The sequence below is a fragment of the Triticum urartu genome, chromosome 3 (genome assembly GCF_003073215.2).
Source record: "Triticum urartu cultivar G1812 chromosome 3, Tu2.1, whole genome shotgun sequence".
In the NCBI taxonomy this organism is placed as follows: domain Eukaryota; kingdom Viridiplantae; phylum Streptophyta; class Magnoliopsida; order Poales; family Poaceae; genus Triticum; species Triticum urartu.
In genome coordinates this window covers 564,641,670-564,668,946 of record NC_053024.1, presented here as the reverse complement: position 1 = coordinate 564,668,946, position 27,277 = coordinate 564,641,670, and the positions used below count along the sequence as shown (strand labels likewise).

Genomic DNA, 27,277 nt, shown 5'->3' with positions numbered 1-27,277 from the left:
GCGGCAACTCGACGAGACTCGGGGCAGTCAGAGCAGTGTAAGGAGGCAACGACTCGACGGGAGCTTGGGAGGAGCACGAGAGACGACTTCTTTCAAGAATCCAGATTCTGTAATATAGCCGTTGTTGCGATGAGAGAAATTGTAACAATGAGCCATTTGCAAAATGATAATAATGGGGCACGTGGCGTACAGGGATGGCGACAGACACGGGGCTGAGATCCGCGGGCGATCTATATGGTTTTTCAAAAACAAATTGTCAGACTGATGTCCAACGCTTGTTGCAAAACTGACTCCAAAAGAGTTTTTTCATGTAAAAATCCCACGGCAATCCGCTGCAAGGCTGCAACTTCGCTGGCTTCCTTGGCAAACGCTCGAACACCTCAACGGCAAATCCTCTCCGCCGATGCGCGCCCTCCTCTCCGTCCGCCTCCGGCGCCTGCTCTCTCTGCCCCTAAGAGCGAGGCCCCCCTCCTCCTCCTCTTCCTCCTCCGGCGGAACCCACGAGATCCCCACCCTCTATTCCTTCCTCCAGCCTAACATCTTCGCGCCGCGCCCCAGGCCCCAACCCCCGCCGCCACAACCACATCCCTCACCGGACCCCGCGCCCAAAGCCCTGCCCGTCGCGGACGCCGTCGCGCTCGAGGAAAGCCTGCTCGCCGCCGTCGCCGAGGGCCGCTCGGATGACGCGTGGCTCGCGTTCAAGTCCCTGGCGGCGGCCTCCCTCTCGCCGTCGCCTCCCGCCGCGGCGGCCCTCGTATCCCACCTCGTCGCGGACAACCACCGCCTTGGCCTCAAGCGCGCCTTTGCTGCCGCCGTCTTCCTGCTGGAGAAGAGCCCCCATGCCTCCCCCCTCCTGGAGGCCGCGCTCGGGGCTCTCTTCTCCTCCCTCGCCGCGTCGGGCTCCGCCGCCCCGGCGCTGGCCCTCGCGCGTGCTCTCCTCGGCTGCGGGCGCCGCCTGCCGGCTTTCTCCGCCTGGGGCCTTCCGCTGATAGACCTCACCCGCGCTGACACGGCCTCCTTTGCGGCCTTCTTGAAGGTGTTTGAAGAAGCCTGCAAGCTCATGGCGGAGGAGAAGTCTCCGGCTGTGGTAGCGGTCATGCGGCCTGATCTCGCGGCCTGCAATGCTGTTCTTGATGGATGCTGCCGCAGGCTCGGCTCAGTCGCAGATGCTGAGAAGGTCTTGGAGATTATGCCAGCTGTTGGGGTGTCGCCAGATGTGGAGAGCTTTGGACATCTTGCATTCTTGTATGCGTGGAGAGCTGTTCCAAGCCGGGTCGATGAGCTCGATAAGTTGCTGGAAGCTCTGGGCTTCAGCAAGAAAGGGTTTTTCAAGAATTTAGTGAGTGGGTATTTGAAGTCTTGCAGCTTTGAGTCAGTTTCCTCAATCATACTTCGTGCGGTGGAGGAGAGAAGAGTTGGGGATGGCAATCCATTTGATGATGAGTGCTACACTGAGGTCGCACAATGCTTTGTTGATAATGGAAGGATCAGGGAACTGGCTCAATTGATCTTCCAAGCACAAGAGATTGAGTTGACACATCAATTGCCAGTAGTTGATGATTCTGTTGGGTTTGGGATTGTCAATGCTTGTGTCGGACTTGGTCTATTGAACAAGGCTCATAACATACTTGACGAAATGACTGCCCAAGGAGCCTCTGTGGGGCTAGCTATATACTCCCCAATCTTGAAAGCATATTGCAAGGAGCAGAAGACTGCAGAGGCTGCACAGCTCGTGGCGGAGATTAGCGCAGCAGGGCTACAGCTTGATGCTGGCAGTTATGATGCTCTTATTGATGCTTCCATGACAGCCCATGATTTCCAGTCTGCGTTTGCACTTTTCAAAGATATGAGGGAGGCGAGGCTACCAGATCTTAGGACAAGCTATCTTACTATAATGACAGGCTTGACGGAGAACAACCGGCCTGAGCTCATGGCATCATTCTTGGATGCAGTGGTTGATGACCCGAGAATAGAGATTGCTACACATGATTGGAACTCTATAATACATGCCTTTTGCAAGGTTGGGAGGTTAGAGGATGCTCGAAGAACATACCGAAGGATGCTATTCTTGTTATATGAACCAAACAATCAGACATACCTCTCACTTATCAATGGGTATCTCTCAGCAGAGAAGTACTTTAATGTGCTCATACTATGGACAGAAGTGAGGAGGAAGGGGGCTGATTTTAACCACGAGTTGATTGATGCCTTTCTGCATGCTTTGGTCAAGGGTGGATTTTTTGATATGGCAATGCAGGTGATTGAGAAGGCACAAGAGTTGAAAATATTTGTAGATAAGTGGAGGCACAAACAAGCCTTCATGGAAACCCACAAGAAGCTAAAAGTGGCGAAGCTGAGAAAACGCAACTTTAGGAAAATGGAAGCTCTGATCGCATTCAAGAACTGGGCGGGTCTTAACTCATAACATTTTAACCTATCATGCGATTCCTCGCTGAATTTGTGGCAGTTCAAAGTGGCGAAGCTGAGAAAGTGCAACTTTAGGAAAATGGAAGCTCTGATCATGTTAAAGAACTGAGCTGGTCTTATTTCATAAGATTGCAACCTATCATGTGATTCCTCACTGAATTTGATCACACATGCTTGTGTGAGATGACATTCCAAATAATTTTGAAGCTGTAGCAAGCAGCAAACCTTCAGAGATGAACAAGTGTAGGCGATATGCCAATATGTGATCATTGATATGTTTGCAACAAGGTTAGGAAGCTGGTGCATTTTTGTCCTCCTATTTTGTTTCTAGGTATAGATATTTTACTTTACTGGCTAACTTGACTTTGTACTACTTCGTTAACTAGCCTGTTAACCTCCAAATCCCATGTAAAATTCTTAAGTTAGTGAATAACAAGTTTCTCCTGAAATGCTTCTCATTGAATGCATTTACTGCTGCGGTTATAAAACTATGATATTTTCTGAAAAGTTTATGTTCGTTCGGTCCGTTAAGCTACCCTTGTAATGTTTTCACTCCTGCTTACTGTTACATGGAAGCGAGCTTTGTTATTTCAAGTCTGTTATTGAGCCCCTGCCTAAAGTAGTTATATAAAGTATGGACTGTAGTGCAATTGAGAACTGGGGTCTCCCTTAGTGCGGAAAACGGGAAAAGTGAAGGCAGGAATAACTACCTGAAATCAGAATTGGTTAAACATCCTGATATTAAAATGCTGATTATTCAAACTTGAAGTTGCCAGAGTTGACAAAACACCACAATATTAAAATTTGAGTTTATTCTAAAACTGAAATGTGAAGCATATACGGGTCACCAGTAGAACTTGTGAGATTGAGATTTCTCTATAGTACATCTAGCAGGGGAGCTGTATGCCAACTTTGTGTAGTTAAAGGTTCTCAAAACCCTAAAACAGTATCGTGCAATGCCAAATCAACAGGAAAAGTGGGGTTTAAAAACAGCACCCATCAAATAAAAGGCAAATTAGGTTATAAAATGGCATCCATTTGAACTGTTATACTCGAAAGAAGGGGCACTCTCCACTATGCCACGTTGAAGTTGTGCTAAGCAAACATTTTGTAGGATTACCTACTGCACTGTTCTGTACTGTTCTGATATTGAATAATTAATATCCCCTTAATTGTATGCTTGAGGTCATCGCAATTTCTATTGCTTTGCTAATGTTGGATCTTTTAAGGGTAATGTTGACTCGGAGCAGTTTCACACGGAAGACACCTATAGTACCAGGCACAATTGTAGAAAAGAAGGAACACAGTGCACATAACATAAACGGGTGTTCAAGTTATTGATAAATCTTCACCTTGGAAGATAACCCTTCCTGACAAGTGAGTGCAATGAGCTTATAAATTTCTGTTATTAACACCTAATGTTTAACTTTTGCTTTGTCAAGTAGGACCCAAATCTAAAAATTTACAGAAGAGCTAAAGAGTAAATGTAAGTAAGCACTGTACAGCCATTTGCTAAATCAGTTGCGAAACAACGCTTCATGCACACAAAAGAACATGATCAACTGCTCCGTGAATGTCAATGAGTTTCCATTATATTCTTAATTGATTAATCCATCTTTCTCTCTCTCAAGCTACCATGTCAAATCTTTCATCCATGATCTTTATATATGGATTTGTGAATCTTGTGACAAGGCCAGAACCTATATATACATAAATATGGATGTATATATATTGCCTGAAAAATCACTTGCTATCCTTTGGGGAGCTGCAGATGTACGAGACTTTGAAGAATACAGAAATGCTGGCAGCTTTATTGGTGGAGTACAAGCAAATATTATGCGATACACTTGGTGCCCGCCTTAAAATAGACGGTGACTTGCTTCAGCCCTCCAAGTTATTGAACTGGTGGTATATTCTATCTGATATGCATGCAATGGTAGTAACAATGTGCTATTGTGCAGAGTTTTCTTTTATGTTGCTATATGAAAACCTAAGCCTTAGTCTGTAGTAACCGAAAGAGAACCATTATGCTGGATCTGTATCATGTTCTTTTGAAAATCCAACACATTCACTGAACTGATGTTTTAACATGTCAATAAGAATTTCATGAACATATTATTAAAACAAGTTTTTATAACAACAACAACAAGAACAACAACAGCAACAACAACAACAACAACAGGTCTAGTTGTTGAACCATTATTACAACACAAGTTTTTAATATAAGCTGAAAGTTGCAGAGAGTAAAGAAAACCTGACCATACATAGGCCAGGGTCTTTTCTCGATAAAGACAAGTCTAGTTCTTAAACCATTATTACAGGTTCTTTTATTGTAAATAGAAAGTCGCAAGTAGTAAAGTAAATATAACAATATACTCCCTCGGTTCCATAGTAAGTGTCGTGGTTTTAGTTCAAATTTCAACTAAAACCATGACACTTATTATGAAACGGAGGGGGTATATTGCAGTAACGCCAGGAGATCGAAATGCAGTTTGACAGACTTGCACCAGCATCGCTTCTCCCCTTTCCGCCCCTGTGCAAATAACAGGCCGTCATCACCAAATTACCGGGAACTAGATAGGTGAGGACTAGTGGAATTTAACAGGAAGCAGAATTACCTGGGTACATTCTAGATGAAATTGTTGGGGGGCTGCCTCCTATAGAAGATGGGGTGGCTGCTGGTCAGAGTCTTCTTGATGGTACCAATGTTTTCTGTCATCAGACCGACGGCCGTGGACGCGGACCTAGGATACAGGCCGGTGCCACGAGCGAGCTTGAGCATAATCTGGAACCCCACGGTCACAAGAGTTGCTCCACCCTCGCCGAGGCCAAGGGCAGTGTCCTCGACGGGGAGGAGGTAGAAGCCGGTGGGGTAGAGGGACACCTTGTTGCTCTCCGCCGTGTCGCTGGGGCTCATGATCTCATTCATCAGTTGGATGTTGACTGGGCAGTAGACCATGAACGCGCCTGACACATCGTAGCTGCTGTTCTGGAGGATCATGATGTTGTCCCTGTTCTCCCCGGTGGGCGGATCCTTCATACGTATGTATACTCGAGTTAGTCGAGTGAGATATGCAAGATTACTGGAGGAGAAAGTGGCGATTCTTGGAGGAGCTGAAATTGGATGTGTTGGGTACCTTGAGATGCAGTATGGAGACAACATCATCAATTCCTCCTCCTACGCCTTTGCATACAGCGACTTCCTCCCTCACCGAATTACCGTTCACCAGCACATCCCACTGTGTGAGTAAAACATAGCATTAGTACACTACATACATGGCTAGCCGCTGAGAGAGGAGAACTGCACATGCCAAACATAACATGAGTGCATACCTTTGGGCGCAACAGGTTGTTCTTGAGCAGATCAAACGTCACCCTGTGCGGCACTGGCAGATGGAACGACGCGCACACGGACACGATGGCGGTGTTGCTGTCATCGTTGTTCCTCCTGTACGAGATCCTGATGTCGTCTTCCGTGCCAGCGCCACGCAGGATGGTCCATCCGCCCCCAGGGACGGCGGCGATGCCGCTGGCGTAGCCCGCGAGCAGGCCGTCCGCTATCTTCATGAGGGTCTTCCTCCCATTTGTGTTGCCTGAAACAAACCAATAGAAAACTTGTTTGTTTCTCAGGACATGTTCAGTTACAGAGTTTCAGGACTGAATATTTGCAGGTTCTAGCTAATCACCGTTCGAGGCGCTTTTGCTGACAACGAAGAGATCTCTCATGCGTGCGCTTTGTCGCACGATGCTCGACACCCAGCGCCTAGCTCCGAACATCAGTCCGCTCAAGCTTGGGCGGTAGAGCTCGTGAAGACCAGTATCATTCACTTGGACATGCTCTATGACAGTGACCTGCCAAGAAGGTTTCGGAGCGAATCAAACACTGGGTAAGATGCCGATATCATACTGGTAGAAATTCATTTTACCACTCAAGTCTTCTTTACCATACCTGGCTGGCGTCGGAATTCAGGCTCCGAACTAGCACTCCTGATGGCATTTTGTGGCATTTGACGGTGCCGTCACCGTTGTCCAAAGACACATCAACGATGATCACTGTCCCATTTTGCATATCCCTGCAGCACCTCACGAATGTGCATTTCCTAGATGGCACCAGTGGTGATGGGAACACCGTCTCGACGGTCACCTATTGTTTTCAAGCAAACAGAAAGAAGGCAAACAAACTGTGAGTAACGAGGCAAACTGATTTCTCCTCAGGATATGCTTGTTTTTGTCAGTAATATAATTTTGTATTTTCTTTGGATACTCATGCCAAACATCTCTTGGCTAAAACATAGAGAAATGAAAGCATACATACCAGATGCATAGCCCCATTGTAGCCTGCACTGGTAGGCCACTTGTAAATCTTGGTGGTATTTGCACTGGTCAGAAGTCCAGTACAGAAAGATGTGTAGCACTCCTGCAGTCATTCAACAATGGGATCAAATTGTGTGCGTGACTTGGAAATATCATCAGTGACAAGATTTATAGGCAACTTACAGAATCCATGATGTAGTCCACAATCTGCTTGGCGTCCATCATGACCATGTCATCAGCACGAGTAGCCTCGGTCATGAATCCTAGTATCACATTTGCACTGCTTCTTGCGCCAAATGTTTGAGCATAAGCCATCTTGTTCAGCACGTCAAAGGAACCACCAGGGACAGGCATCCACAGAGGTCCGCCGGCTTCGGCCAGAACGACAAACTCGTGCATTGCACTTTGAGCGAGTTCAGCAATCGCATCCATGTCATTCTCTCTTCCAGTGATATTCTCCATGGATGGGTCAAGTTGAAAAGGACGGCTTGAACTTGGATGCGCTTCAGCACGCAGCTGTGAGAGCTGCCAAACGAAGAACACAAGATCAGTGTACATCGAGGTGCAATCATCTCGAAAGAGGACGGAAAATTAACTAGAGATGCAATCTTTGTAAGACTAGATTCCACCAAAGTTACTCCCTCCGTTCCGAATTACTTGTCGCAGGTATGGATGTATCTAGATGTATTTTATTTCTAGATACATCCATTTCTGCGACCGAGTAATTTGGAACGGAGGGAGTACTTCAAATATAGGTACGTCTAGCAGGCATTGCTTTTAAGATACTAAAACTGGAACAAAATCTGCCGAATATTTTGAAGTTTAGAGAGAGTTGAGCTGATTGAAAATGCTAGAAGGGCTTGTTTATAGGTTTTATTTACCTGTTGCTTCAGTTGCTCGTTTTCCTGCCTTAGCCTCTGCACCTCCCCAGAGGGACTCAGTCCTGGTAAAGCAACGCAGGAGGGGCAAAATGAAGTCTTGGCTGCGGATGCAAGCCTCTTGTTCTCCTCCCTCAGCATCTCATTCTGCGCTTTCATCCTGTAGGTCTCTTCTTTTCCAGTCACATGCTGCAATTTGTGCCATGGAACAACTAGTTAGAACGATCACCACCATAAGCCTTATGCATGTCAGATCCTACCGTGCTACATGCAGTAAGTCTGTAGCTAATGATGTGAAGACATGACAATGTACAGTAGCAATAGTAGTTGATAGATGCATATATTGACCAACTGTGTCACTGAGATTTCACAAGTTGAAGTGTTTTAGAACAGACCTTCATATGTGTCCTCTTGTTCTGAAACCAAAACTTGACTTGCTGCATCGTGAGACCTGTCGACTCGCTCATCCCCATCCTTTGATTCTCGTCAGGGTGCGCGCATATGCCGAAAAACCTGTTCATTCAAGAGAGGAAAATGAAAAAAAGAGGGATGCGATAAATTCATTAAACTAAATTTTTTGGTGGGAACCATACCCTTCAAGCACTTGGGTTTGCTGGGGGGTGAGCCTCTGCAGGCGCCTCTTGGGCTGTGACCCCTCGGCGCCATCTTGTCCATCGGAGTTGCCTTGTGATATGTCCAAGTCATTGTCGCGTGCTGGACGGTCCTGTTGCGGCTGTGGCATGCCGCATTCAAAATGGCAAAAAATTACGCTCCGTTGTAAATATTAAACAGCTTGGAAAAAGTAAATTTGGAAGATGCCAATTAGTATTTGTTGGGGATTTTGTCCTATGTGGGGCCTCATCATGCTTTGAATTGCCTCGGAATTTTCAGGTGGCACAGCACCATGAAATATGCTCTACAGTACCGCCAATCTTAACAGAGCAAGTGGGTCCAAGCTCCGGACATACGTGTATGCAAACATGTCTTTATGTTTGAAAACATCTGCAACGCATGCATAGTGCATCTAGACTCTAGTATCTATCCTTGCATAAAGGCAAAAACAAAAGAATGAAGTAGACTTTGGCTCGTAGGGAGCATGGTGAACGAAGCAAGGAAAACTCAAGCAAAGCACGATACTGGACAGACAAATTTCCCAATTTTTTCGAGGATGAATATTATTGATTTGTTATTTCTTCAGTACTACAAAATATGAGCAAACAATTGCAAAGGATGCAGACAAGATACGCCGTTATGTTTGGATGTAATTTTTATGTACTGCCTTTTCCATTCCGTGCATGTAGATCACCAGATCTGTAAAGTGTCTCCCAAGGAAAAGCTTTTGATTAAGAACTTGTTAGAACAACAAATGGGCTACAATAACCTCGATGACTGGATCTAGGAATTTACATAATTAGTGAATTGGTTACATGAACGATTCTCGGAAAAAAGTACATGAACATGAAGAACCTGGATTAGAATGCGAATGCAGGTCAAAACAGATGATGGCTATTTGCTGTAACGAGCAGGATTGCACCCCCTCGCAAAAAAAAAACCAAAAAAAAACCCAAGCAGGTTGCACCTCTAGCCAGGAAAACTTCATTCATATTATGTAGATCTATGGAAAACATGTCCTAGTTGATGTAAAATACAATAACAGATAATCCGAGGTAGCACTTCTGCGAAACTAGATGGAGGATTTGCAAGATATATTTCAACATCTCCTGAGAAATTCAAGCCCTTGTGTACTCATATTTCGTTAGATAATTTTTCTAAGAGCAAGACATGTTACAACTCTTTGGAGTAGCAAGAAAGCATGCAAGAAAACTTTCAACTAGTATTAGAGATGAGGGAAACAATTATACCGCCTTTCTCCTACGCCCACCATGATTGCCAGTCATCTTGGGCTCGAAAGATCAGACGCCCTCGCCAAGTTGATCTATCGACCAAATCAGAATCTATCCACACCCTATAAATTTCTCTAGTGTCTACTTCACTCGAATGTAGAGCACTGATGTGTTGTTTCCCCTTGTCTTTGCCACCTATATATAGCCATCCATATGGGCCTTACCCCTGGCCTGCACACTTTTTTTTTGCTCCAGTAGCTATTAACGCCTGTAAAAAAGAGTAGCTAATACAATGCTCCTGAATAAAGCGAATATATGGAAATCTTTTGGTTTAATTTTTGTACAATAAATTAGTGTGCTTATAATTGCACAGCCTTGCATGAGATATAATATGAGGAAAACAATTAATTGTTTCCAAATATACCACTACCTCATTAAAATACAGGGTGGGGGAGTGGGCAGGGAGCAAAAAGGATGAAAATAGCCTAGGTGGTTACTATCTCTGGGTTTATTAGTCCCCATCATATTTTGGGTCAAAGTTTGACCGCGTATTTGACTAGCAAAATGTTAATACATGTCACAAAAAAATTATAGTGTTGGATTCATATTTGAATGTAGTTTTCAATGATATATTTTTTCTACGTATAACTTATATTTTATTAGTTAAAATCATGGTTAAAATATGACCCAAACAAAAGGACTAGTAAACCAGGACATATATTGCACATTAAAGGCACACAAGGCGGTGTATATTCTATTATTTCATGAACATCCATTTGACCTTCAACACATAAATTTGTGAATGGTGAGATGCAATGGTTAACAAAAGCAGACTTTGTAGTCAATAAAAGTAAACTAATGTAGACACACTTATTGAAGATAACAATTAGGGAATGATTAGCTAGCCCCACTTCACCCTTAGGATAACATCCATATTTGCAATAGAAGATGGTTTACATAAATCACTTTCCACTATCCTAAACTTCTAGCTTGTGTTTACACTCACGCCTGAGTGGGAAATTTGTGTGCACATGACATGCGAGGTTATAGAAGGAGATTATATGTTCAATCAAAATACCCAAATTGATCAAGCAAAGGGAAAAAAGGTGATATGCACGTTATATTGATAATGACACCACATATTTATGTACTTATAACCCGTTGATAATAGAAATTTTGGTTGTGGCTTGCTATGGTACACGAATAAACTTGCATCGATAAATCTAGATTTATTGATGATACCATAGTCCTACTTTGTTAATTTTTTTTAATTTAAATTAGCATGGCTATGATATGATAGAGTTGCGCCCGGCCACCATAGCACAATGATATTAGTAAGTTGTTGGGGTTGGCCCAGTGTGGGTGCGCCGACGCGCGAGGGCGGTGGGGAGGGGGGATTTGGATGGGGCTAATGTGGGCTACAGAGGGACCGGGAAGAGGGGTGGGGGAGGCCGAGGGGTGAGATCAGTGTGGGGCTTGGACTGGAGGATTCGAACGATGCTAATGTGGGCCGCATGGGGTAGGCAGGAAGGGGGAGCGGAGGCCGAGGGGTGATTCGAAGGGAGGTCAGTGTGGGGCTTGGGATGGGGCATTCATACTGGGCTAATGTGGGCCGCAGGGGGGGGGGCGGGAAGGGGGAGCGGAGGCCGATGGGTGATTCAGAGGAAGGTCAGTGTGGGGCTTGGGATGGGGCATTCAGAAGGGGCTAATGTGGGCCGCAAGGGTGGGGGCCGGAAGGAGGAGCGGAGGCCGATGGGTGATTTGGAGGGAGGTCAGTGTGGGGCTTGGGATGGCGGATTTGGACAGGGCTAATGTGGGCCACACGGGAGGGGTGGGAAGGGGGAGCGGAGGCCGAGGGGTGAGTCGGAGGGATGCCATTGTGTGTCTTGCGATGGAGGACTCAGAAGATGCTAATGTGGGGTGCAGAGGAGGGGCCCGGGAGGCCGGGGAAGGGAGGGAGAGTAGGAAGGGCCGACGGGCTAACAAAGGTGCATATGATTTATTTTTTTTGCATTTGGGCTAGTCGCTGAGAATATACTATGCAAAGAGCCGTACTAATTGGGCTACAATTTAAGGAAGACACAGTATTTATATCAATCATGCAATGTCAAATATAGTATCTCCGCCAGACATACTACAATGGCTTTTATTTAGTGTATGGCTTTGAGCGGAAAAGTGCCACCTATTTGGGCTACGCTGTAAAACTAAGCGTGTTGCTTTTGATAATTTTATATTGGACCATACTATATATTTACTTATATAAATTTGTCGTGAACAAAAAGAAATACTTGTACAAACACAGCCGGCATGTGTCATATATATATATATATATATATAATGTGGACCGATAAGCCGCAGTGTTCTCTAGGGTTAGTTGCGCAATTTGAAATTTTGCGGTATTGTATACACTTGTTATATCACAATGATCATTAATATTTTCAATAAACATAATCATCTTTGTATTTCGTCACTTTGTCAATGGTAAAAAGAAAAACAGTACCAGCATTTACATATTATAGATCAATTGCAATGGTTCAGCTACACTGTTTACATGAAATGTTGATACAACATAGTATTAAGAGCAAGCTTAATCAAACCAATGGTACATAATTTGGACAGTAAAAGCAAAGCCGTGATTATTCAAACAAGCGAGTAGAGCATGGTCCCGATGATGAGCGCGGCCGTGCCGGCAATGCCTGCCGCCTTGCCGGCCGCGGCGTTCTGCTGGTCGGGGTTCCCCGTGGGCGAGATGTTCATGCCGAAGGGAGGCGGCGGGGACGGCGGCGAGAACTGGCCGCCGTTGTCGGCAGCCGGCGAGGGGGCTAGCGCGCCCGCGTGCGTGGAGGTGCCGTTGGTGGCGGCGCGGGGGCCCATGACGACGACGACCAGCTTCTCGCCGCGGTTGCAGTTGTCCTTGTTGCCGCTGATGAAGTAGAAAGGCCCGGAGACGGTGAAGGTGAAGACGGTGTTGCCGTCGGAGAAGGTGTCCACCGGCGAGCCGGTGTCGCAGGCGTCGTACGCCTTCTTGTCGACGATGAGCACCGAGTCGCTGCCGGGCTGGTACGTGAAGGCTGCATGCATGCACAGACGCGGTTAAAATTCGACTAGCTTTATTACTGCACAGTTGAAAGTGGAGAGTAATTAATTAATGCCATGTTGTTACGGCTTCATTAGTTAGTGCTAATCAAGTGGCAGGGCTGGTAATATTGACAAAGTCGGGTGTCTAGTTTGGTCATTTCCGGCGTGCCCGATGCGGACAAAAGAGGCTGCGGCCGGGGAGGCGCCTTCCCCGGTCTACCTTGCCAGTGCGTTCGAGATAGGGAGGCCGTCGTCACTTCTATCTTGAAGCCGTAGAGATAGCCGTTACAGGTTGAACAAGAGATATACAAAAACTTTAAGTAACGACGGCGCCGAAAGCAAACACGTTTGTGCAGATACATGCTGATTAATGCTTAATGCAGATATATATCTTGCCAGTGAGTTGCATCTGACGCCGAAATATATATGCTGATTAATGCACAGCCTTTGTGCAGATATTGAGATATATCACCAAATATACGCGTGTGGACGGATACCCATGCATTAGTGCAGTGTGCTGTCGATCGGTGCTATGAGTAATGCGCGGTATCCGGGCGAGAGGCGGAGCCCCCCTCCACGGATATGCACGCATTAGTCGATGAGATTAGATTAGGAGTGGTAATAGTATATGTGTACACTTGCCTATTGCGTCGCCGACGCGGAAGCGGGTGTGCTCGGCCCACGTGTTGTAGGAGGCCGCGTTGCCGTTGCCCGGCACGCGCCACTGGCCCGTGCCCCCGGCCTTGAACACGAACGCGGACGCGGCGGGCATGCACACGGCCATGGCCAGCGCCAGGCACGCCAAAACCTGCTGCACCCGTGCCATCGCGCGGCGGGAAACTCGAATTTTGTTGTTGGTGTGGGTTTGCTCGTGATTGACGAATGATCAATGCTGTTGTTGTTTGGGCTCGATCGATCGAGATGGTTATATATAATGCGTGCGTGCAGAGTGATTGAGTGATTGTGATCGAGCGAATGTTCTTTTCGTGCGCCTTAGAATGACGCAGGCTGTTCTTTTCGTGAAAGCTAGGGGACGTGACCGCCGGGAGAGGCATATTTCCGCTGGACGTCCATGATGTGAACGAACTTGAGCTGGCTTTTCGGTTCCCACCTTCTTTTTCTGCTGCCATGAGAGCTTTCGGAAGCTATGCTTGATGCCTCCCTTCCTACCTGCTGTGCAATATTCGTGCCTTGGGAGCTGGTTCACGGCTTCTCTTTCTTTTCTTTCCGACGCAACAAGTTCACGACCCCTTTTCTCAGAAAGAAGAGAGGATTCATGCCTTTTCAGGTGAGGTCTGTGCAGTGTGCCTCGACCGGCTAGCGTACTTTTGTTTTTAGGACCCTCGGTATCGATCTGACGTTCCATCTACGCCGGCCTTGGAGCCAACAAAAGGTTCGCTGCTACCACTTTTCCATTTATAAGGCTTGCACGTATTTTTAGGCTGACAAATAGACCAACGTATTGCAAGTTATATATCACAAAATATATGTCATTAGAACTTCAAATCGTCTACTTTCGAATGGTATATTTTTAAATTATACAAATCATCTTATGTAGGTTAAATTATAGACCTAGTGATAGGCGCAAGCTTTATAAACTGGAAATGAGGTAGTATGAGGGAACTCCCGGAGCGACTGTTTTCGTTCGGTCTGAATCCGCTAGGGTTATATGTCGTGGGACCTCCATGTTAGAGTATACGTAGTATACACTTTGTATAGGCAGTGTATGCCGGATCGAGTTTCTTTGCGACCTCCCTCTCAGATCTCTCTCCTCGCCGCTGCCGGACGACGCCGGCGGGCAAAGCCCGGGCGGCCGACGGTGGCGGCGGGGCCCTGATGGTTCCACTGCGGGCACGTGAAGTGAACAGCAGTGATTGCGATGGTAATTCATGACGGCGCGGCATCAACCAAGGTATAAGGAAAGGGCGGCTGTACGTACTGCTAATTTGCTTTGCAGCGGCTATGGCTGCAGCAGTACGCAAGATGCAGCAGCGGCCATGGCTGGGTGAGGACCAGCGAACATGGGCGGCACTGCAGTCCGGAAGCCGGTTCTCACATAATCGAAGTGGCTGAGAGTCAGTGGAACGCACCTCGCTGCCTCGCTGGCAAGATGGAGTGGAAGGTCGCGCCACTGCGCTCACCGACGGGATTCCTGTGCGCTGGAAGAGGGAGAGAACTCGATCTGGTGCACACGTGTAGTGTTGCCCTGGACCTGGAGCACCTCCCTGGTACTCCCTCTGATCCTTTTTAGTTCGCATATAAGATTTGACTGAAGTCAAGCCTAGTAAAGTTTGACTAACTTTGTAGAAAAAAGTGCCAACATTCATAATCTGAAATCAATACCACTAGATGTGTCATGACTTAAAGTTTTATATTATATAACTTTAGCATGGCAGATGTTGATATTTTTTTATATAAATACGATCAAACTTTATGAAGTTTGACTTCAGAGAATTATAATATGCAGAGTAAAAAGGACCGGAGGGAGTACGTGTTGTGACTCTGACTCTGACGACCTACTCGACAAAGATCTGTTTACGTCGAAGGCCATGATCCCGTGATCTGAGGTTCGCCGGCAGCAACCATCTGTGTACCCGTTAGGGGGTTCTCCGCTCGGACCCGCAGGTGATGCACTGTGGTCCTACACTACAGCAAGGGCGGCGAAGCAAGAGGCAGCGCATGGTGGTGTCGCCTGATAGATCTATCACCGACTGTCACTTGTGAGGATGATGCGGTTCTGCCATAGCGTCCTAAGGGATTTTGGCAGTGCCCATAACCTTCCTCCATTGTCGACTTTATTGCGTGTGCAACGCCGTTCGAATAGCGGAAAGTGAAAGTGGCAACACAAGTTTACTTCGGTTTGGTGGTGCTTCTCGAGTACCTCGTCTCGAGCTCCGGGGTGAAAACATTAGGTGTTATCCTAGTTGGTTATACCTGGCAATGGCAGTGTTTTTTGCCGCTACCTTGTTGAAGGCATTGCTTGGAACTAGCTCGGTCCTTATCTTCAGGGTGAAAACCCATGATCTAGCCTTCATTGGTTGGATCCGGCAATGGCGGCGCTTCAACATCGTTTCCTTCGTGAAGGCGTTGCTTCTGAAGAACCGTTCTCATGGTCCTTGTGTTGTAATAAGAGAAGGTTGGTGACCATGGTCATTGTTTTTCCTTGTCCACTGCTTTGTTCGCTTTGTTTTTTCATTTTATTTTTATCCTAGGTATAGCTTTGGTTTTGTATGACTTTGCTATTTGTCAGCAGGATTCTTTTTGTCTGTGTTAGTGTTGGCTGTGTGCATCTTAATTATGCAGAGGCCGGATGTGTATTTATTGTGTCTGTATCCTCTTGATGTTACATTATGAATCAATAAAAACTGCCCTTTATCGAAAAAGGCAGTGTATGCACCATATAATCTAGGCACGTATGATGTAGGCACGACGATAGCCCACGATCTGTCTTGGTAATGGCACACAATCACTTTGTAAACCGTATATCCTCAGCCGCAAAGCTAATCGACTTGTGTTGATTCCCATAGTTCTTCTCCTTTTATCGTGGTATCAGATACCCCGGACCAGATCGGTCCTTTTGCACCGGTCGATGATCCCGCTTCCGCCGCTATGGGCGACACCTCTGACTCCCCTCACTCTCCTGCTGATGGCGGTCCCTCTAGTGCCCAGTATTAGTTCTTGTTTTTCCTATTTTATTGTTTCATAGAAAAACAATACTAAATGAAGTCTAAACGCGATGAAACTTTACGGTAATTTTTTCTGGACTAGATGGGACTCAGGAAGCTTCGAGGGGAGATCAGATGCATGAGAGGGCCACAAGCTCAGGTGGTCCGCCCCTAGGGGGCGCCACCCAGGATTGTGGGCCCACACAACTTCATTGTACCTAATTCCAAGCCTATAAATTCCCTAAAATTCCAAAATCACCAGAGCGATACCCAAAACAATTATTCCGCTGCCGCAAGTCTCTGTTCTTCCGCGATCCCATATGGAGGCCTCCGTCGGTACTCTGTAGGAGGAGGAATCGATCATGGAGGGCCTCTAAATCAACCTTGCCGCACCTCCGATGATATGTGAGTTGTTCTCACAGGACTTACGGGTCCATAGCAGTAACTAGATTGCTTCCCCTCTCTCTTTGATCTTCAATACAATGTTCCCTTCGAAGTTCTATTCGATATAATCTTCTTTTGTGGTGCGTTTATTGTTTGTTTATGATCAGATTATTCACTAAAAGTAATTGAGTTATTTCTGAACTTTATTATATGTGATTGTTATAGTTATGTAATGCCTTCCGATCTATGAGTTTTGTTTGGCCAAGTTGATGATTAGATCTTCAATGGAAGTGATGCATAGTAGTAGGTTCAATCTTGCGGTGTCCTCACCTCGTGGTAGAAGGGGTAGCGAGGCATGGATTTGTATTTTGCTACTAAGGATAAAACTACAGGGTTTGATCATATTGGTTGGCCTTATTTTGTCTATATTATGTCATCATGCTTCAAGCATTACTCTGTTTGTTATGAACTTAATATGTAGAGAGGCAAGCATCGAAGCGCTCTCGAAGTAGAGTAATAGTAGTAGATGCAGATGGATGTCAGTCTACATGTCACAGACATAATGCCTATGTACCGATCATGTTGAACAACATCATAATTGTTCTCTTTTCTATCAGTTGCCCAACAGCAATTTCTATACCCACCACTTGCCATGTTCTTGAGAGAGATGCCTCTAGTGAAAGCTATGGCCCTTGGGTCCGTTCACTTCATATTAAAAAAACAAAAAACATTGCTCAATTTATTATCTTTTATTTAGTTTTGTAATTTATATATCTACCATTATCAGAATTAATCCTTGCAATTAACGAGTACAAGGGGATTGACAACCCTCTTGCCCGCGTTGGGTGCAAGTATTTGTTTGTGTTTGTGCAGGTACTGTCGACCTTTGTTTGCGTGAATCTCCTATTGGTTCGATAACCTTGGTTCTCTACTGAGGGAAATACTATATGCTACTATATTACGTCACCCTTCCTCTTTGCGAAAATCCCAACGGCTATCACAAGTAGCACTACACTACTTCACCCTTCCTCTTCGGGAAATCCCACGCCTATCACAAGTATCACCCCGCGTCACATGGTGACACGTGCACATGCTGACATCTTCAGGCCCAATCCAAAACACTACAATGTTGCCACTGCTTCATCTCATCAGCCCTCTCTCCGTTGCCAAGCTCTGTGCGAGTCACCATGCACTATCCCAACTGGCTTCCTGCAATGCGCGCAGAGTTCGCCATGCTCATCGGCAACAAAACCTAGAAACTAGTTCCTCGACCACCGGGAACCAACTTGATAACATGAAAGTGGGTCTTCAAACACAAATTTCGCACTGATCACTCCCTCAAGTGCTACAAAGCGTGGTGGGTCCACGAATTCCGTCAGCGCACCGATGTTGACTATGGAGAAACATTCTCATCGGTGGTTAATCGAACCACCATACGCGTTGTTGATGACCCACAAGTATATGGGATCAATCCTAGTTCTTTTGATAAGTAAGAGTGTTGAACCCAACGAGGATCAGAAGGAATCAATAATAGGTTTTTAGCCAGGTATTCTCTACAAATGTTGTAAAGTAGTTGTGAAAGATACTTTGATAGCAAGATAATTCATAGCAAGTAACAAGTAAAAAAAGTAACAAGGTGTAGCAAGATGGCCCAATCCTTTTTATTGCAAAGGACAAGCCAAAGGTACTTATTATAGTGAGAAAAAGCATTCTCGACGACACATGGGAATTTTGTCTTCTTATCTTCATCATGGTTCATTGACTCACGTTCACTGCTTTGATGAGTTGTTATGTGGGTGGACCGGTGCTAAGGTATTTTTTTACTTGATCAAACAACCTACTTATGATTACTCCCTCTCGCAAGCATCCACAACTATGAAATAAGAATTAAGATAAATCAAACCATAACATCAAACATATGGATCCAAATTAGTCCCTTACGAAATAGTGCATAAACTAGGGTTTAAGCTTCGGCCACTCTCGCAACCCATCATCAACTTACTAATCCCATAATGCCTTCCCGTAGGCCCAAGTATGGTAATGTGTTATGTAGTCGACGTTCACACGACACCACAAGAGGAAGAACAACATAACACATCATCAAAACATTGAATGAAAACCAACTTCACATGAATACTTATTACAATACTTCTCACATGTCCTAAAAAACAAATGGAACTACTCACAAATCATTTCATGTTCATGAATAATGATTAGAGGAGATAAATATATGATTAACAACATGAACATATGATCTTCCACAAATAAACCATCATATCTTAGGTGACGAACCAAAAAATGTCACTGATGGACGTTTTCAATGACAGCCCATAATGTCACCTCTGCTAATTTGTCACCTAAGGTCGTTTTTCGTGACGATAATCCGTCACCAGTGATTGGTCTGTGGGTTTGACCAGTCAAAGACTCTGACAAGTGGGGCCAGCAATTTCTGACGTGGCTACTTCCATGTGGGTTCGTCATTGGTTTTATCACCGATGGTCCCATCAGTAGTAAGTAGGGCTTCAGTTTTGACAGGTCAAGCTATTGACATATGGGACCAGAAGATGGTGACGTGGTGGCTTACATGTGGGACCAGGCACTATTTTTTGGTGATGATGTGTCATTTAACCGGTCAAAGATTCTGACATGTGGGCCCATTATGGGGCACACATGGATGCTACCAAGCAGGTCCATTCATGGGTGACGTGGCTTCTCACATGTGGGTTCATACCATTGTGACAACATCTATAATCATCACAGTTTGTAGGCGTAGTTAATATGTTTTATATTGCAAAATTGGCGGCCATATTTGATACAAAAACTGTAATATTTGACAAGTTAATATGAATCTATGCAAATTTTGAATTTGAATGCAAATTGAGCTGCTGTTGCTTTTATTAGACCGCAAACTTGAGAATTGTCAAACAGGCTCACTACTGCAGGATGCCCAGTAGTGGCGGGCTCAAAAAGCTCAGCAGTGGCGGGCGAGCCTCCTAGGCCACCCGCCACTGACCTCCCGCCACTTCTATAATGGTATCCATGGCGGGTGGGCACCCTGCTACTTCTTGAGCTTGCGTTGATTTTTACCTTGAAGAGGAAAGGGTGATGCAGCAAAGTAGAGATAAGTACTTCCCTCAGTTAAGAACCAAGGTATCAATCCAGTAGGAGGAACAAACAAGTGCCCAATAGATGCACCTGCACAAACTAACAAACACGTGCACACAATGCGAAAAAGGGGTTGTAAAACCCTTCACGGTTGAGGGAGTCCTGGATTAGGGGGTCCTCGGGTGTCCGAACTACTTGATATGGGCTGGACTGATGGGCCGTGAAGATAAAAGCAGCGGACTTTTCCCCGTGTCCGGGTAGGACTCCTATATGCGTGGATGGCAAGATTGGTGTCCGGATATGTTATTCCCTTCCTTTACAAACCGACTCTGTACAAACCTAGGCCCCTCTGGTGTGTATATAAACTGGAGGGTTTAGTCCGTAGAGGCTATCAGAATTTTCATAGGCTAAACAGCTAGGGTTTGGCCATTACGATCTCGAGGTAGATCAACTCTTGTAACTCCTATACTCATCGAATACAATCAAGCAGGATGTAGGGTTTTACCTCCATTAAGAGGGCCCAAACCTGGGTAAACATTGTGTCCCACTTGTCCCTTGTTACCATCGATCCTCAGTCGCATAATTCGGGACCCCCTACCCGAGATCTGCCGGTTTTGACACCGACATTGGTGCTTTCATTGAGAGTTCCACTGTGTCGTCAATAGAAGGATCTATGGCTCAACCTGTCATTGGCGACGATGCTGTTTCCGGGGGAATTTTCTCCCTGGTCAGCTCTTTGTGTTTGGCGGCTTCGCTCCGCGTGTCGATTCAACTAGCCACCTTGAGCAGACCGACAGCTACGCCCCTGGTCACCAGATCAGGTTTGGAAGCTTGAATTACATTGCTGATATCCAAGAAGACTTGATCTTCAAAGGGTTCTCGGCCTCGGCCGCCCCTCATCTACATGAAGGGGGCCCATCGGATTCGTCATCAGATTCCGTTCACGGATCAACTCTCGTGCCTGCCCTCACCCTAAATCCAGAGCGGACCACTCTGTCCGAAGACAGGAGGATAAGCCCCGCCGGACTCTCTCCCATTACAGAGCTTCTTGTCGGAGACCCGGAGGTGACCATTCAGCAAGCCCGGAGTCAGACAGGACTCTCCTTGTCATCAGGAAGCCAGACTCATCTCTGGGAGTCAACTCCGAACTCTCAAAATCTATGTCCACCGAGCATGGTCAAGTAGTGATTACCGAACCTAGATCCACAGATCCTCGGTCACCCATCCAGCTTTCGCTTCTAAACGAGGCTCTGGACCTAATGCGATCTCTCGCCATCACGGAAGTGCCACTTCTGAACTACGCCCAACCTGAACTGGGGGCTGAGAGCGGGGAATTTTACGTCCCACCCACCACCCACTTAATAGCCACTGTTGAGGACCTAACTAACATGCTAGACTACGCCACCGAAGAAATCGGCGGTATGGACGACGATGCCGGAGCCGAACCAGGCCAAAAACCACCCATCACTGGGCGTTGGACGGCCACCTCTACTTATGACGTATACATGGTGGATACGCCCGAGAAGAAGGACGGCGATGGCACTCAAGATCCGATGGAGGACAAAGCCCGTCAAGGCACCACCAAAGCGCCGATGTCAGCGGCGCCACTCACGATCACGTTGGGAGAAGGAAAGCAATACCGGTACCGGGGACAATGATACTCCAAAGAATGCCAAAGACGCCGACCAACCCGTTGAACCTGCGTTCGATCAGGATGAAAGGGAAGAAGGCCAATACAGCCCCAAACACGCCGATCGTGAAGATTCAGAAGACAATAATTATTTACCTGCCTCCGAAGAGGATGTCAGCCTTGGCAACGAAGATTTCATTGTGCCATAGGAACCCCTCTAACAAGAATGCTTCAAGTGACAGCTAATCGCCACTACAAGGAGACTGAAAAATAAATAGAAACAGCTCCAAGCCGAACAGGATACACTCAACGACAGATGGACCAAGGTCCTGGCTGCCGAAGAATACAGCCGTGAGCGCCCAACAAAGAGCTACCCAACACGTAGGCTACTACCACAATTCGACGACGAGGCCCTTGAGCCAATATTGTCAAGATACAATCATGTTGACGAACCAGACCGACCACCACATGGACGGGACAAAGCGGCCAATTACGCCAAACACTAGCCCGCGCCACCTCGCCGTAGAGGCAAAGAGGCAGCGGCCCCGGGTTACACATACAACTTACGTCAGGACCTGGACAGTAGAGCCGGCCAGACTAGATCAATCTATGGATCAAGGGGACGTGCTCCAACACGAGACGATGGCCATCAAGCCTGGAGCGACAAGCATAACCAAGTACGGGCCGAGAACCGAACACGGATGTCATCCGAACTCCATCGTGATGTCGCCTGATACAGAGGCGCCGCACACCCCCTATGCTTTACCGATGAGGTAATGCAACACCAGTTTCCGGAAGGGTTTAAACCCGTAAACATCAAGGCATATGATGGAACGACAGATCCCGTTGTATGGTTTGAAGATTTTCTTCTCCACATTCACATGGCTCGCGGTGATGGTCTCCACGCCATTAAATACCTCCCCCTAAAGTTAAAAGGACCAGAACGACACTGGTTGAATAGCCTCCCAGAGAACTCCATTGGCAGTTAGGAGGACTTGGAGGATGCTTTTCAAGACAACTTCCAAGGCACTTATGTCCGGCCATCAGACGCTGATGACCTTAGTCACATAGTCCAGCAACCAGGAGAGTCAGCCCGCAAACTCTGGACTCGGTTCTTAATTAAAAAGAACCAAATCATCAGTTGTCCGGACGCCAAAGCCTTAGCAGCCTTTAAGCACAGCATCCGTAACGAATGGCTCGCCCGACATCTCGGTCAGGAAAAGCCGAAAACAATGGCAGCTCTTACTACGCTGATGACCCGCTTCTGTGCGGGTGAAGATAGCTGGTTGGCTCGTAGAAGCAACAACGCCAGTGACCCCAGTACCTCTGAGGCCAGGGATGGCAATGGAAGTCCAAGACGTAACAAAAATAAGCGTCGGTACAACAACGAAGAAACTGAGGATACGGCAGTAAACGCCAGATTCAGCGGCTCCAAACCTGGTTAGCGGAAGAAGTTGTTCAAAGGAAATAGAGACGGTCCATCCAATTTGGACAAAATACTAGGTAGGCCTTGCCAGATTCATGGCACCCCTGACAAGCCTGCCAACCACACCAACAGAAACTACTGGGTTTTCAAACAGGTCAGTAAAATAAATACCAAACACAAGGGAAAAGGACCTCAAAGCGAGGACGATGATGAGCCTCGCCCTCCGAGCATAGGGGGACAGAAGAAGTTTCCCCCTGAGGTAAAAACAGTGAACATGATATATGTCACACACATCGCAAAGAGGAGCGCAAGCGCGCACTAAGGGACGTTTACGCCGTAGAGCCGGTTGCCCCAAAATTCAACCCATGGTCGGCTTGTTCAATAACCTTCGATCGTAGGGACCACCCAACTAGTATCCGTCATGGAGGTTCGGCGGCCCTGGTACTCGATCCCATCATCGATGGATACCACCTCACTAGAGTCCTTATGGACGGCGACAACAATCTAAACCCGATCTATTAAGACACTGTCCGTAAGATGGGTATTGACCCGTCAAGAATCAAGCCTAGCAACACTACCTTTAAAGGAGTGATACCCGGCGTGGAGGCCCGCTGTACGGGCTCCTTAACATTGGAAGTAGTCTTCGGTTCTTCGGACAACTTCTGAAGCAAAGACTTGATCTTCGATATCGTCCCTTTCCGCAGTGGTTATCACACGCTGCTTGGACGAACTGCTTTTGCCCGCTTTAACGTAGTCCCGCATTATGCCTACTTGCTCAAAATGCCCAGACCGCACGACATTATCATAGTTAATGGAAATATGGAGCGCTCCCTTTGCACTGAGGAGCACACTGCGGCCCTTGCAGCCGAAGTACAGAACGGCCTCATCAAGCCGAACAACTCATCGGTCATTAAGACCCCTGACACTGCCAAGTGAGTTCGATCCACATTACAGCATGACAGCTCGGTTGATCCAGAGCTTGAATAGCAGTTCGGCCTTCGCCTATAAGGTTGCGGCATATGCACCGCGCGTGCATCATCACACACTTAAAATACCTTGGGCAGCGCCTGAGGCATACTACAGAAAATGTCTATAGTATGGATTGACCCTATTCGGACCTTAACCTTTTTTCTTTCCTTTTTCTTTTTTTGTACTACAGGTTCATTAAAAACCTACCTACTCTACCGTGGTAAAGGGGCTCCTTCCCAGATTCCCCTTTCTTATAAACGACCATCGACTCTTCCTCTCAAAGTATTTCTCACCAAGGAGAAATGGCGCAGACGTGCGGTAGGGCACCACTGGGATCTTCAAAACCATTGCTTTTAGGCCCTGTGTAAAACTTTCCCTTGTGTAAACTCTTGGCATGTAAAATAGCCACGATATTCATGGAATTATCTATAATAACACATCTTGACATATCAATAAGGGTATAAAGAAAACAGTTGATCACCACTTTCATTTGGTATTGATTTATCTCACATTACCACCTGTATTCCCTCCTTACGTCAGATTGTCGCGCGTGCTTTAGTCCGGCCTTAACACCGAGGGGCTGTATTCAGGCCCGCACGATCTCAAGTCCGAACACCTATAGGGTACTCTTCAGTGTCCCGGATATAGCATTATATGCATCGCCTCCGAGTCATGCTGAGGGAGTCCTGGATTAGGGGGTCTCCGAACAGCCGGACTATATCCTTTGGCCGGACTGTTAGACTATGAAGATACAAAATTAAAGACTTCGTCTCGTGTCCGGATGGGACTCTACTGGGCATGGAAGGCAAGCTAGGCAATACGGATATGTATATCTCCTCCTTTGTAACCGACCTTGTGTAACCCTAGCATCCACTGGTGTCTATATAAACCGGAGGGTTTTAGTCCGTAGGACAACAGACAATCATACCATAGGCTAGCTTCTAGGGTTTAGCCTCTCCGATCCCGTGGTAGATCAACTCTTGTAATACTCATATCATCAAGAATAAATCAAGCAGGACGTAGGGTTTTACCTCCACCAAGAGGGCCCGAACCTGGGTAAAACATCGTGTCCCCTGCTTCCTGTTACCATCCGCCTTAGATGCACAGTTCGGGACCCCCTACCCGAGATCCGCCGGTTTTGACACCGACATTGGTGCTTTCATTGAGAGTTCCTCTGTGTCGTTGCCGTTAGGCTTGATGGCTCCTACAATCATCGATAGCGATGTAGTCCAGGGTGAGACTTTTCTCCCCGGACAGATCTTTGTGTTCGGCGGCTTCACACTGCGGGACAACTTGCTTGGCCATCTGGAGCAGATCGAAAGTTACGCCCCTGGCCACCAGGTCAGGTTTGGAAGCCTAAAATACATGGCCGAGATCCATGGAGACTTGATCTTCGACGGATTCGAGCCCCTGCCTTGTGCGCCACGCGGTCACGATGAGTACGTTTAGCTCTACCATCGGACCGTATTTAGGAGATCGCACCAGCAGCCGCTCTGACCCTCAATTCGGAGCCAGTTTCGCCATCCGTGGACGGGTGGATTGACCCCGTCACGGAGGCCGTACCCTCTGCGGCGATCGAGCCGAATATCGACCTTACCCTTCACGAGAGCCGTGTTGCCAAACTACCTGATCCTTCTCCGGCCATGGACTCCGAACCGCCTGCGCCTGTTTCTATCGAATCCGATTAGGCGCTGATCATGGAGTTTACCTCCGCGGATATTTTTCAACACTCGCCCTTCGCCGACATACTGAACTCATTAAGGTCTCTTTCCTTGTCAGAAGGATCCTGGCCGAACTACGTCCGGCAGGATGGGGATGCGGATGACGAAGAAATTCGCCGCCCACCCACCACCCACTTAGTAGCCACTGTCGATGACTTAACCGACATGCTCGACGTCGACTCCGAAGACATCGACGGTATGGACGACGATGCGGGAGTCGAAGAGGAACCACTGCCCACAGGGCACTGGACAGCCACCTCATCATACGATATATACATGGTGGACACACCAAAAGAAGGCAATGACGACGAGACAACGGAGGATGACCCCTCCAAGAAGCAACCCAAGCGCCAGCGTCAGCGGCGCCGCTCTAAGTACCGCCAAGGCAAAAGTGGTGATACCGGCACCGGAGATAATAGCACTCCGGACAGTGCCGAAGACAACAACAATCCCCTCCATCAAGATTTAGAGCAGGAGGATGGAGGAGCCAGCCCTCCTGAGAGAGCGGCAGATGGAGAGGCGGAGGATGATAATTACATGCCCCCCCTCCGAAGATGAGGCAAGCCTTGGCGATGACGAATTCGCCGTGCCAGAGGATCCCGTCGAACAAGAGCGCTTCAAGCACAGGCTTATAGCCACGGCAAATAGCCTTAAGAAAAAGCAGCAGCAACTTCAAGCTGATCAAGATCTGCTAGCTGACAGATGGACTGAAGTCCTGGCGGCCGAAGAGTATAAACTCGAACGCCCCTCCAAGAGTTACCCAAAATGCAGGTTGCTACCCCGACTGGAGGAGGAAGCACCAAAACCTACATCCCCTACGTATGACGCAGCTGATCGACCACCTCGTGCCCGCGACAGAGAGACATTCCAGCCAAAAGCTTAGCCCGCACCCCGACGTCATTCAAATAAAAAGGCATGGGGAAATACGCCATACCTGCGAGACGTATTGGAAGACAAAGAAAAACATGCAAGATCGATCTACGAATCACGAGGGCGCGCCACTATGCGAGATAATAATCGTCACACCGGATACAGTAAAAGTAAGTCCGGCCGGGCCGAACACAGCGGGCAAGACTCATTCGAGCTGCGTCGCGATATAGCCTAGTACAGAGGCGCCGCACACCCCTTATGCTTCACAGACGAAGTAATGGATCATCAAATCCCAGAGGGTTTCAAACCCGTAAATATAGAATCATACGACGGCACAACAGATCCTGCGGTATGGATCGAGGATTTCCTCCTGCACATCCACATGGCCCGCGGTGATGACCTACACGCCATCAAATACCTCCCACTCAAACTCAGAGGACCAGCTCGGCATTGGCTCAACAGCTTGCCAGCAGAGTCCATTAGCTGTTGGGAAGATCTGGAAGCCGCATTCCTCGACAACTTTCAGGGCACATACATGCGACCACCAGATGTCGATGACTTGAGCCACATAATTCAGCAGCCAGAGGAATCGGCCAGGCAATTCTGGACACGGTTCCTAACAAAGAAAAATCAAATCATCGACTGTTCGGATGCAGAGGCCCTAGCAGCTTTCAAGCACAACATCCACGACGAGTGGCTAGCCCGGCACCTTGGTCAAGAAAAGCCGAAATCTATGGCAGCCCTCACGACACTCATGACCCACTTTTGCGCGGGAGAAGACAGCTGGCTGGCTTGTAGTAATAACATATCAAAGAACCATGGTACTTCGGATACCAAGGACGGCAATGGCAGGTCACGTCACAACAAGCATAAGCGCCGCATTAACAACGAGAATACCGAGGATACGGCAGTCAATGCTGGATTCAAAGGCTCTAAGCCCGGTCAGCAGAAAAAAGCCATTCAAAA

At 47.1% G+C, this 27,277-nt stretch overlaps 3 protein-coding genes across 7 annotated transcripts; 1 reads left to right on the top strand and 2 right to left on the bottom strand.

Moving 5' to 3' along the window:
• Positions 1-307: 307 nt before the first annotated feature.
• On the top strand, positions 308-6,232 carry LOC125545029 (pentatricopeptide repeat-containing protein At1g69290-like). Of its 5 annotated transcripts, none has more exons than XM_048708872.1 (4): positions 308-2,715; positions 3,657-3,804; positions 4,199-4,298; positions 6,099-6,232. In XM_048708872.1, the coding sequence occupies exon 1, from the start codon at positions 404-406 to the stop codon at positions 2,423-2,425; it is 2,022 nt and encodes a 673-aa protein (XP_048564829.1). In that variant the 5' UTR covers positions 308-403; the 3' UTR covers positions 2,426-2,715; positions 3,657-3,804; positions 4,199-4,298; positions 6,099-6,232. The 5 variants fall into 5 exon arrangements, with proteins under 5 accessions (XP_048564829.1, XP_048564827.1, XP_048564825.1 ...); XM_048708870.1 differs by having other exon boundaries at positions 4,199-4,363; positions 6,099-6,231; XM_048708868.1 differs by lacking the exon at positions 6,099-6,232 and having other exon boundaries at positions 4,199-4,485.
• On the bottom strand, positions 4,594-9,620 carry LOC125545028 (homeobox-leucine zipper protein TF1-like). The gene is made up of 12 exons (XM_048708867.1): positions 9,482-9,620; positions 8,213-8,352; positions 8,015-8,132; positions 7,623-7,808; positions 6,925-7,266; positions 6,743-6,844; positions 6,377-6,571; positions 6,114-6,279; positions 5,761-6,020; positions 5,565-5,666; positions 5,046-5,461; positions 4,594-4,960 (listed from the first exon to the last, which is right to left on the bottom strand). Exons 1-11 carry the CDS (start codon positions 9,515-9,517, stop codon positions 5,057-5,059), a joined length of 2,052 nt encoding a protein of 683 aa, XP_048564824.1. The 5' UTR covers positions 9,518-9,620; the 3' UTR covers positions 4,594-4,960; positions 5,046-5,056.
• Positions 9,621-11,945: 2,325 nt separating this feature from the next.
• LOC125548715 (early nodulin-like protein 1) lies at positions 11,946-13,450 on the bottom strand. Its single transcript, XM_048712267.1, has 2 exons — positions 13,184-13,450; positions 11,946-12,534 (listed from the first exon to the last, which is right to left on the bottom strand). Exons 1-2 carry the CDS (start codon positions 13,365-13,367, stop codon positions 12,104-12,106), a joined length of 615 nt encoding a protein of 204 aa, XP_048568224.1. The 5' UTR covers positions 13,368-13,450; the 3' UTR covers positions 11,946-12,103.
• Positions 13,451-27,277: the final 13,827 nt, after the last annotated feature.